Here is a 12,644-nt window from a genome sequence, read left to right as displayed (position 1 = left end):
CTCCACTGACTCCCAGTGCTGTCTAGGATTGACTTTAAGGTCCTTATTGCCTATGAAGCCCTAAACGGTTTGGCTCCGGCCTATTGGAAGGATCTTTTAGTCCCGTATGCCCCCAGCTGGCTGCTCTGATCTTTTATAATAGGGCTTTTATATCTTTATAATATTTCTTTATGTAGTTTTATTCCTATTTATTCAGTTTGAGTTCCTCATCTGTTGCTTTTATTTGCTTTAATTTTAAAATGTTGTTTTCTCTTGCTGTTTTTATTGTTTATATTGTTTTGTATTGTACTAAATATACTTGAAAATGTCCTTTTTCTTGTTAAAAGCGTCTTGGGATAGCTTTAGAAATACAATTTGATTTGATTTGATATACCCCCCAAAATTCAAAGCTATTCTATACTGTACAACCTCCCCCTGCTATTTTTCTTCTTTTTTTTTTTGGACTGAACTCCAATTAAATGTACTCTACACATTAATTGTTTCCAACAGTTGTCTCGTTACCTGTGCTACATATATCACCATTAAGTGTTTTCTGAATTTTACAATGTATTACATTTACTGTTTTCTTTTCCTGGCCACTACTTTTCAAAATAAACCCCTAGTGCTCACATGAGCCAAACTCATTAGCTTCAATTTATAAGTTGTTACTGGATTTTCCGGAAACCATAAAATCCTCAAGTGAAGGAAACATACACACAGAGTAGTTGTTGTTTTACAACTGTACTGGAAGGGATTGCACAGCATGAGCAAAGAAAGATATACAGACTTTTTAGCACAACGTGCACGTATGCCAAAACAGGAGTTGTAACAAGGATTTTGACATCATGTTTTCTATTCATCCTACACATATAGTCCTCCTTATTCAACTTCAACAGTTATACCAAAGACACTAGCTGAAACACTATGGTTTTGATTCAATTTTCCCATTGAAACAGGTTAAATTCTGCTCAGCTGGCAAGTGACGATGACCTGTTTTTGTTCCGAGGAGCTGGTTATCACCTCATGTTTTCTCTAATATCACTGCGTCGCTCTGCTTCTGGTGTGTATGGACAATTTTAAAACAGATTTAATTTAGAAATGAAACAAGGTCGTACGTACCATCGCTTTACCAAGCAATCCTTAAACTGCAGATTATGCCTAAATATGGAACTGAATTATAACTGTGTATTACATTCACTGTTTGAGATAATGTATGCTGGAGATAATAGCAACAAGATAATGAAATATGATGAATGTCTGTAATTAATTTTCCTGGCACTCAATTTCTGGGCTATAACTGTGGGCTCACTGGAATTAACCCTCTGCTAGTCACTGATTTCTTTGTATTTATTTATTATTTTATTTATTTTTTTAACTCGAGTCTTCCTTAGAGGCCCAACACAAACCTTATTTATTTGTATTCATAAACTTGTACAGAAGAGACTGACGAGATGAGGCAGAGATTATAAACTGACTGAAATGCACTTATTGCAGAGGGGTATTTCTAATCTTGCAAAAAATAAAAAATCCCAACATATTAGCTCAACCACGTATTAGCTCAACCACATTTGAGAACCAAGCTCAAAACCACATTCCCTGAAATCTAGCCCAACTCGGTTAGAGCATCCAGATTCGAGTTATGAAACAGATAGTTTAACTGGTTGTTGTTGAAACATACTGTATTGTGGGTTAGTGGAAGATGGTACCCCAGCATCCCTTTACAATTTGGAAGGAAAACCATGATTTTCTTTGTCAAGGATGCTGTTTTGTCCCTGTTGGCTAGGAATTTAAAAGTTTAAATTTCAAAGCCAAGTGTGGCTGCATCAAGAATGCAGTACCTCCAATGGCTGCACAATGGCTTTGTGGTGCGTCTGCTTCAAAACACAGATGGTACACGTGCAGCATCACATAGCTGCTTCGATCAATCATTTTATACTCAATTTGTTGTGTCTGCCCACAACAAGCTAAAAGCTTGATGGTCAACCATAAAGGTTTATGGGGAAGTGGCGAAGGTGGATTTGTAAATTCATACTCCACAGCTCCTACCATATGGATGCTTTCACTAGCTAAAAACACAATCTCTTGTGGCATACACTGCGAGGGGTTTTCAAAGGATGGTCTATTGTTTAGACACTGAGTTTGCCTGCTTGTTCGCTAAACAGTTAAGGGCCACTACATAAAACACTTATTTATTGCAAATACCAAAACAGGACCTAATAAAAAGGCAGTCACTTAGAAAAGTTTGTAAAGACATTGGATACAGTAAATGTAATTGAGCTTTAAATTGTTTTAAATCCTGCCTCAAAATGGCTCAAAGAATCATGCCTAACCTCCAAACACTGACCACCCACTGACCTGTCCCCCCTGCAACACACTTCACCCAGTGAGGACATAATTTCCATATTATATAACCTTCATGGCAGGCTTTGTTACCTTTCAGACTGACCAAGATACCTTCAGAAGTTCCAACAGTTGCCTTTTATGTCATAGTATGCAATAAGCAATCAAATGTCACTATCAAGGCTTGTCCACTTCAGTTATTACAATAATCTCTCAATAAGCAGTTTATAATAATGTACAGTAGCAACGTGTAATACAAGAACAGTAAATGCTAATCTATAATTGTATTTACATTAAATATTTAACCAGGAACATACACTGAAGCAGATTATGATAATTTATTCAGGAATGTTAAAAGACCTACAAAATAATGTCAACTTGTGTTATAGAGAAAGCAATTACTTAGAAACCCTCCCTTTACAATTTTTCCCCCAGTCTAAAACTTTTGGGCTTTGTTTTTTTAGAAAAGCTGTTTTAAAAAAAAAACACACACACACCATGCATGACACGTTGCTTCCACTGATTGTAGGAACACATGCATGGTAATCCCTAGGCACCATGGGAATTCACAAGAAGCCATATGACGCTTTCCAGCAAAGACTATAATGGAATATGTGGTAATTCCTCAGAATCAGCAGGCAACATCTGGCTTTAAAAAAAGCATTACATCATTTTCTTTTTGAGTACAGAACAGTGCAAATCACTTGCATTTGTTTTAATGTATGTTAGCCCATTACTAACACTACACTCTCACACCCCTTCATGTTGCAATTAAATGTCAAATTTTAGAGGACGTGCAACAAGCGCATACATGTACACAGAGAATATCCCCACTGAGTTACACATTCCCTCAGCAGCAAATGCTTATTTGCAGTGATAGATAATAGATTCTTTTTTTTTCCTCTTTTTTTTGGGCAATTCAGACAATGCATTGGTACAATGATTACATTTATGTTTGTATCAGCTACCACTACTGCTGCTTAAAGCAGTGCAAATGTCATAACATTATATCTTAGTTTAGCATTCTCTGGAAGTTAAGATCTTTTGGATAGAAAACATTCACATACAACAACCAACAATACATGATAAAAAAAAATTAAATGAAGGGACCGAACTGCTGCTTGCTATTACACCGATGCCTAAACATAGCACATAAATGCCCAAAATAGCACATAGTAAATATTTAATGTGGTCCTATACAAATGGTACACTGCCACTTGGTGATCTTTTGTTTTTTCTTTGAATTGCATGCCATTAAAAACATGCGCTTTCAGAAAACAGACCATGCAATTTTATTTTGCATTAGAGCAACTGGTTGCAACTTAATTCACTGTTAAAGGTTTTAATATCTACTGTCACTTGCCTTCCAAGTAATACTCTATAGGAAAAGCCTTCCATTTATTTCCATATTCATTCTAACCAGTGGTCTAGTCGAGCCGGAACAGTGTTCTGGTACTTTTCAATAAGCAGAAGCTTGACTTAATAGTTAACTTAAGAATCAATTTATACAATCTCTTTTCCGTGTGGAAATCAAAATAGTCTTTCTGTAACATGCCATTGAATAGGCATTAGGAACCAGATTCCCTACGTGCCACTACTGATGGTACACAAATCGGAGTCTCCGTCTCCGATAACTGGCATGTACTTTAAATGTTTGCAGAGTCAAGTCACACTGATTCCTGCACAACTGTACGATTCAGTCAGTCGTCCTTGTGATGCAATGAAGAGAACATTAGGAACTTCTATTACAAACTACAGTACTAAGGTTTAATATGGCTAACAATGTTTTTTTTAGTAAAAATGCTGATGAAGTAGCTAAATTGTTTTTCTTAAAGCATCCAAAAACTGCACATGTTAAGATTTAATATATATTTAAAACATATATATATTTAATACATGCATATATATATATCTGATGAGATCAAATGCGGTCGGTCCAGGAAAAAAACATGTATTCAGAATGTCGTGTAAAATGAAATTGTCCAGAACTGTCAGCAGATACATTCTTTAAAAAAATAGAAAAACAATTGTAATTGTTCTAAAATTGATGACGAATAAAAAATAACAGCGTTTGTGCGATTCGTAATTTTATTGGACGTGATATACTATACAGGACGTTGTGGGGATTGAAGTTTTGCGCAGGTGATGACCTCCTAATCGAAAGGAATAGAAGACAACATGCATGATAAAAATAACCAAACCACCAAAGACAGTATTTATCCGCAAGGTGCTTTCAAAACAAGACAAATTTGGCTGGAAAACCTCCAATCTGGCAGCACTGACTGAGGGAGTAGCCTATAAAAAAGACACATGCGAGACACATGCATTACCTATTAAATGTTACCTCAAGCTCAATGAATAAATAAAACAGGAATTTGTATAATTTTTGTTTAAGAAATCTATATTTTGTTGGCGTTCCAGTACTTTTTGATTTAGGACTACACCACTGATTGTAACTACGCCCATTGGAAAGGGTAACATTAAGGCTCTGTCCACAATATGCTTTTAAACCTTTTATTAGTTGCCTTTAAAACAGCTAAATATGGTTAGCGTCTACACTATGCAGCGTTTAATACTGTACTCGAGACCACCTCAGGGGGTAGTCTTGAGTCCAGTTCTAAATTAGATCGCATCAGCTAGTGCAGTTTATCAGAAGTGTGGACGCAGTAATACCGAATCCTCCAACATCCCAAAATGATTTATTGATATGTTTTTGCGCATGGACATTACAAATACAGTACTCGGAAAAGGCGCCTAGAGGACAACTATCAATACTGCTGTACCATTTTTAGGTTTATGTTGTAAAATGGTTGATCGTGGAGCAATGTGGTCATATTTATGGCATGTTGACGGAGCTAATGCAAAGCTTGCCTATGGCGAGACCGTTGCAGCCTTCTCCATCGCTGATAATTTGTGTTTTTAAGAAACAAACCCATACTTTTCATGCTGAGCAGCGCTAGGTCTTCCATGGGCACGGGCTCCATATTTGCAAGGCTGTAAACAAACAGTGCATGGTAGGATACTATCGTATTAAGTCCCTCAGTACACTGAATTGCTAGGACCTGTAACCAAACTACTGTAATAGTGATACTTCAGTGTGGAAGCTTTGAGCAGGATTCATTAAAACGTTTGAGTATGGTTCTCGAGATGTGGACAGGGCCTTAGTTGAATAGTGCCCTTTTAGGATTGGGTTTTATATTTGTGGTCTTCCTTTTAAAGTTGTCTCACAGTTACATTGTACACATTTCTTGGTAAATGTAAACAAAGAAAATTTAAATACTTAACTGTAATGAATCATCTCAAAATTAAAACAAACACACTTTAAAGGAATTCAATCCTGAGTGAATACTATAAAGCCAAGAAAACTTGTAGCCTTTATACATTTTCCTTCCTTGCTTTCCAGGGTTTATGACTTGCCAAATTGCTTTTATAGCTCAGGCCAAAGGAAAGATACTCTAAAGAGGAGATGACAGTATTCCTGTGCTCAATATTGCAGTCTGCTAGTGATTTATACTAGACATTTTAAAATAAACTCAAAAATCCAAAATGCTAAAAAAAACAACTTTAGGGACAAATTAGTTACCATGTACTTGCTTGCCTTTATACCAACCTATGCATTTTTACTCATAGTTCTGTGTTAAACTAGTATGCCAGAGATTTATATTGGATTAGCACAGCTTTAAAAGCACAAACTGAGCAAAAACTATTTTTAAAAGCAATGAATACCAGATGTTCATTAGAACAAATAGTAATATCATTAAACAAAAAAAAAAAGAAAATGTATGGTTTTTCAGTTCAACCAGCAACAATGCCAGTAGATAGAGTAAAAACGGGATTAATAATTTGTTATAATTCCTTTTAATCAGACAGCACACTTGTGCGATGCATTCTGCACATAGTAGCATTGATTCCCAGTTGTAAAAATGCATGCAAACTGAATTTAGATTCATATTAGCTAAGCACAGTAATTTAACAAATTTTCCCATTGAGAATTATAGGATGGGCAGTTCATGAAAGTTGCACCCGTATCAAATTCAACATTCTTTTTTTTTAGACAATAACAAAAACTTACTTTACATTTTATGTACTGCACCAGTTTGACTATTGCATGGATTCAGACTCATTTCTACAAGGTTTCAACAGTAATTAGTGCCCCTTTACTGTAATCTGAAAATGTTACATCTCAAGATCTACAATACCAGAATGCCACACTATGGTAGAACATAATTTAAAAGTAACAATTAACATTGCCTGTAAACTGTTGTGCTAAATTAGTAAGTTGCATTTTATGAGCTTTACTACAGTAACTCCAATACGGAAACGTTGTGTTTGGTCCTTAAATACAATTGATCTATTTTTACTTTAAACTACTCCTACTACTTAAAAATGGTTTTCATGTTGCTGATTTATGACAAAGTGTTGCATGACACTTTGTCATGCAACACTTTCTTAAGCATTTCAACACTAATGTACTGTAAGAGGTGCTCCAGAAATCAAGTTGTACTAGCAAAGCTTGTTTAAACTGTATATTGCAAACTAGTTAACTGGGCAAGACTTGGTTCAGGGGCTGTAAGATTTTCCAGATTATAAAACCTCCACAGCAGCCTTTGTTACCATCCAGACCGACCAAGAAGGGAAGGAGATACTCTCAAAAGTTCCAACAGCTGCCTTTTTACGTCACAACATTCAATAAGCAATAAAAGGTCACTAAGTATTTGGCTCGTCCACTTCAGTTACTAACTCCAGGAAGAAATACTGATTGTTTCACTACCTTAGGGGTCGACTACAATTATCATCAATTACAGCAAATGTACACAACGTACTCTTTTTCAAGACCACCCCCAAAACATACAAAGGCCCTAGGTTTTCAATATGGAACTACTATATCCTATGTTGTACACAAACACATAAGCATTGCAGAACTTGAACACTGGTTCAAAATTTCATAATAATCTTTCTCTTATGGCTCACAAGAGGATCATAATCTGTAATTTAATTGGCTCATGGGTTTTCAAAGTGGTACAAAACTGTAAAAAAACAAAACAAAACAAAACACTCTGTGCACGGAAAGCAGGTACTACTTCGCTTTAAATATTTCATAGCATTCCATCTCCCGAGAGACACAATATGATTGTACTCTTGTAGGAAACTGAGTAAATTTTCTAATCCCAGAAGTGGGTGAAAGTACTGTATTTAGCATACTGCATATTTCTGTCTTTAAAACTAAACAAAAATAATGTACATACATAATGTAATTTACCCCACGGTTACTTTATTTATTAGAATATAACAAATACATACAAGCCCATATTTCTAATTACATTCCAACTATGACTCACATCCAGCACCTTCTGCTTTTTGAGAACCGTAGCAGTTACTGTATGTACGTTTTTTTTTTTTTTTATGAAAAATGGCAGAGTTCTCCATAACTTTCATTATTATTGAGGTCTCAAATATACAGTTTTGAAAGAAATGAAATGTTATTAGAAATATGTATTTTCATTTTAAAACAGGATATCAGACACTATATATACTGGGTTAAAAGAAATCTCTTAACAAGCCATGCTTATAGGCGGTCTTGCACTTCCTGGGTCATTTCCCTTGGAAAGTGAAATTGACCCCACCTCTTCACTGGCTACTTTCCAGTCAATAATCAATGCGCTGTTTTCCCAATTGACTGACATGTTTTCAGCGAGTAACATGACTTGCAGGGGGGAAATAACCCAGGAAGTGCAAGGGCAAACTGATAACCAAAGGTGGCACAGAAACTGACAGCTTCCTTTAACTCAGTAGTACCAGATATCATGTTTTAAAAAAGAAATACATGTGTGCTATAGGGCAGCAGTGTGGAGTAGTGGTTAGGGCTCTGGACTCTGGACTCTTGACTGGAGGGTTGTCGGTTCAATCCCGGTGGGGGACACTGCTGCTGTATTCTTGAGCAAGGTACTTTACCTAGATTGCTCTAGTAAAAACCTTACAAATGTGTAATTGTATGTAAAAAATAATGTGATATCTTGTAACAATTGTAAGTCGCCCTGGATAAGGGAGTCGACTAAGAAATAGATAATAATATCCTTTACAACTGCACATTTGTAACATGTGGCTAATGTAAGTGCAAAATGGTACATTTATGGAATCTTTTTGTCAGCTACAATTAATTACTTTAAAAGTCACACCGACTTAATTATCTACTGCTGTATACACTGGAGGATGTTATCAGGAGGTTAAAATCGTGTCCAGGAGTACAGTTCAAAAATCAGGAAGTTAATGCAAAATTATTTTATATCAAAACAGATAAAAGAAAAAGGAGTGCTTTTGGTTAGTTTGACCATGACAGGCTCAATATTAAAATCATATTGTAAGACTGCTTGAATAGTATTCAATAACTGCTTGAGGGAATGTTTTATTTTGTGTTATGTATTTAACATGTGTAATTAATTAAACATTTGTATTCTGTTTAAAAAAAGGGTGGTCAATGAAGCAAACGGCAGAGATGAAAAAACACCTGCGGCTCAACTTAGACAATGGAAAGATGACATAAGGAACTGGACTGGTCAGTGCTCCAATGACATTGCCAAATGGCACAGAGAGACACTCTGGTTAACACAGGATGGCTGAGAACTTTTTAATTCTACCACACACAACCTGGGCAAGGGACCAGTGTCACGGAAACTATTGCCTCATGGACAAAAAGGTCCAAATTCACAATTACGCAGTATAATTCAGCTGGCCCTCATGTTACAGTAGCAAACACAACTTCTATGAGCTCTACCACCATACAAAATAAGGTAGCCTGATTCCTAGTATTGCACTGTAAATCTTGCATGAAGAATGAGTAGCTTCAGGCTTAACTTACATTTTTTGTGAGTGTGGAAAGGTGCACAATATCCACAAAACCTTTTCAGTAGTGCAAATCCTTAGTGGGTATAAGTGCAGACATGCATACATATGGTTACAATACAGTACCGGATGAAGTCGTGGAACCACTACTTGAGAAAATATCAAGTTGAACCTAAAATTAGAAGTACATGTTTAAAGGATCAACAGGTAACCTAGGGAGTGACTTAACCACTTCAACACCATGACGTACGCACGTGCGTCAAATGAAAACCCACTTGCAGTACCATGCCGTACCTGCGTAAGTCAAGTTTCCCATTCTATTCTATGATTGGGGTTTCTCAGTCTAGCATTTCAGGTTTCATTCTCTAAGGCAGTGCTAGTATTGTGGAATGTGCAATGAAAGTCGGGGGAGGGTCAGGTGACATTTGTATCCAATTGCGTGTCATGTAGCGATTCCAATCTATCTGCGGGCGTTTAGAACACAGATATATTGCGGGAAGACATTCAACTTTTACAAGTGTGTGTGTGTGTGTATATATATATATATATATATATATATATATATATATATATATATTGTTTTCAATTATAATTTTTTGTTTTATTATTAGTTTTACTTGTTTAGTTCTAGTTTATATAGTTTTTAGCAAAAGCTAAACATGGCAAAGTATGTGAAGAGCGACAACAGGAGTGATGAAGACTTCAAAGTTGATTTGGAGGATTTCAATACTACGACAGCGACGCTGACTTATCACTCAGCAATGATGATGAAGTGGATGTGGAGCCAATAACAACAGGGGACTGGGTGTTTATTACTGATATCGAATGATCCTCCATCATTTGATTTTGCACCTGTTTACACAGACGTGCACCCCGCCGTGGAACTTGAGAGTTTGCATTCTCCATTGGAGTGATTTTTGGCTTTTATTATTTATTATTATTTATTATTATTATTATTTATTATTATTAATTTCATAGCAGACACCCTTATCTAGGGCAACTTACAATTGTTACAAGATATCACATTATTTTTACATACAATTACATTATTTTTTACACATTATTTTTATATACAATTAGCCATTTATACAGTTGGGATTTTACTGGAGCAATCTAGGTAAAGTACCTTGCTCAAGGGTACAGCAGCAGTATCCCCCAACTGGGATTGAACCCACGACCCTCCGGTCAAGAGTCCAGAGCCCTAACCACTACTCTACACTGCTGCCTTATACATTGAAATACACTACTTTGCCGCTTTTTAAATAAATGTACCTTTGTCCTGGAAAATATGCTTTGTTAATTCCACTTCTGGTATTTATAAAAACAAAAACTTCATCCAAGGCCCAACACTTTACTCATAAAGCTCTTGTGATGAGTGCTTCATGGCCACAGTGATTGCCAGGGAACAGGTGCAATGGCAACATCAGCGTTTTAAAATCCTACAGATAATACACAGCTCTGGAAACTATGAAATTGCTGAAACCAACATTTCCTTCTGCAATAAATCAACAAGATGGATTTCAGAGCAATGTGTTGAAAACACAGGTCTCTTATTCCTTTGTTTTAACCAGGAATTATAAATGTATTTTTATAATGGTATTGTTCCTCAAATCAAATCTACTATTCAGTGTAGAAATCCCAGAAGTGGGTGAAAGAACTGCAAAAAACAATTTGATTTTATTTGCCATCAACACATGCTGGGAGAGGAGAGCATGGTTAGTTAACTATTGACTGGAAAGAGAATATACTGTTCTTGGAACCAGATTCAATTATTAATAGTTTAGATTGTAAAACATACAATAGTTCCCTCAGTGGTTTCTGTTGCCAATTGCATGAAGTATTACGTTTATGTAAAACAATTACAGATGAATTTTTGGTATTGCCCTTAATGAGTTTATGCACATGCAAATTGTATATACAACCAATAAAAAAACAATACATCTACTGTTTGTGTATACATAACTTTTGCCAAAAAATGCATGACATAGTTTCGTGATGATGATAATCATCCTGGGAAAGCAAAGGCATTCTTTTGGGTACCATAATTTTCCCTGACTCTCATTAAAGAGTTCTGCAGAGACATTCTTCCAGTGCTGGTTCTGTGACATAGGCAGCAGTGTGGAGTAGTGGTTAGGGCTCTGGACTCTTGACCAGAGGGTTGTAGGTTCAATCCCAAGTGGGGGACACTGCTGCTGTACCCTTGAGCAAGGTACTTTACCTAGATTACTCTCTAACTGTATGAATGGGTAATTGTATGTAAAAATAATGTGATATCTTGTAACAATTGTAAGTTGCCCTGGATAAGGGTGTCTGCTAAGAAAATAAATAATAAATAAATCAGGAATGTATAGATTGATTAGAGCTTAGAACTAACATTCATGAGCAGTATTACTGGTATGTGATGCCCTGTACCAAATCAAATCAGGGATATATTACTGATTGTTAACGACAGTATGCCCATCTTGCTCAAGCCCACTTAGACCAATTTAGCAAATGCATGCAATTGCCATTTTTTTTTTTTTTTTTTTTTTATAACACTTGACTGGACTGAGATTAAAGATTCGATACATAGTGGTATCAACAATCAGGTAAAATACTGTCAAGTAATCTCAAGAAAAAGAATATATATTTTTATCTGGTTAATAAATCAGGACATTTTAGCAATGGTCTGCTTAGGGACATTTCAAGGGACAAGGCTTAAAAGAATATTTCATGTTTTGGGACTACACAGCACACCACTATTCCTAATGGTACATAAATGACGTTAGCCTAAGGATCAATAACATGTAGCCTATCCATTTGCCAAAGCAACACTTCCGAGTTTAAAGGAAAAACTGGAATGTGGTGTTTATGTAAAAAAAAAAAAAAAAAAAAAAAAAAAAATTAAAAGAGTGGTGGTTATAAGGTGTCCTCAACCTACCACTCCCAGGAGTCGGGTCACAGTTACGGGAAGGATTCAGGATTATATTTAGTAAAGGGCTCAAAAGTACTGACCTTCCATCTGTGCTGCTGGGTGCTGCACTCCAGCATAGGGCGGCTGCTGTGGCTGGATCCCAGGCTGGTGGGGAGCGGAAGACGACGAAGCGATGCTGTCAGGTGTGCCAGACCGCTCCTCCGCTGGAGCACTAGGAGGGCCTGGGAAACAATGAAGGCAAGTGTGATTTACAAAGTGCAGACCCTAGTCTGGCATCCTATAAACCTTAATAGTGTTTAATAATATGTCTGGAGCTGAACTGGCAAAGCCTTCCCCGTCTGCAGTGTAGATCACGATAATGTTTCAAAGTTTTAAAAAAAGTTCCAGGCAACTTTTTATAGGCCACCACAAGCTAAGGTAATACAACTAGAAATTGTTCCTACATTTGCAAAGCGTTGGACAGTTTGTACTCTATAATAACCAGGACTCCATATTGCCTGACGGTACTAAAAAAGGTATTATGCTTTACAAATTGGAAAGAGCCCAACTAAGACTGCAGCGGTTTCTGCAT

General features: G+C 36.4%; 1 protein-coding gene across 2 annotated transcripts in view; it reads right to left on the bottom strand.

Moving 5' to 3' along the window:
• The window catches only part of LOC117406747 (protein TFG-like), a 46,853-nt gene that overhangs the window by 8,153 nt on the left and 26,056 nt on the right, over positions 1-12,644 (bottom strand). For both annotated transcript variants that reach the window (XM_034011032.3, XM_034011031.3), the window contains exon 6: positions 12,154-12,294. In XM_034011032.3, coding sequence (XP_033866923.1) covers positions 12,154-12,294 — 141 coding nt within the window. The remainder of the gene's footprint in view (positions 1-12,153; positions 12,295-12,644) is intronic.

The sequence above is a fragment of the Acipenser ruthenus genome, chromosome 8 (genome assembly GCF_902713425.1).
Source record: "Acipenser ruthenus chromosome 8, fAciRut3.2 maternal haplotype, whole genome shotgun sequence".
Taxonomy (NCBI): domain Eukaryota; kingdom Metazoa; phylum Chordata; class Actinopteri; order Acipenseriformes; family Acipenseridae; genus Acipenser; species Acipenser ruthenus.
The sequence above is the reverse complement of the archived record's forward strand: the minus strand, read 5'-3'. Positions and strand labels throughout refer to the sequence as shown.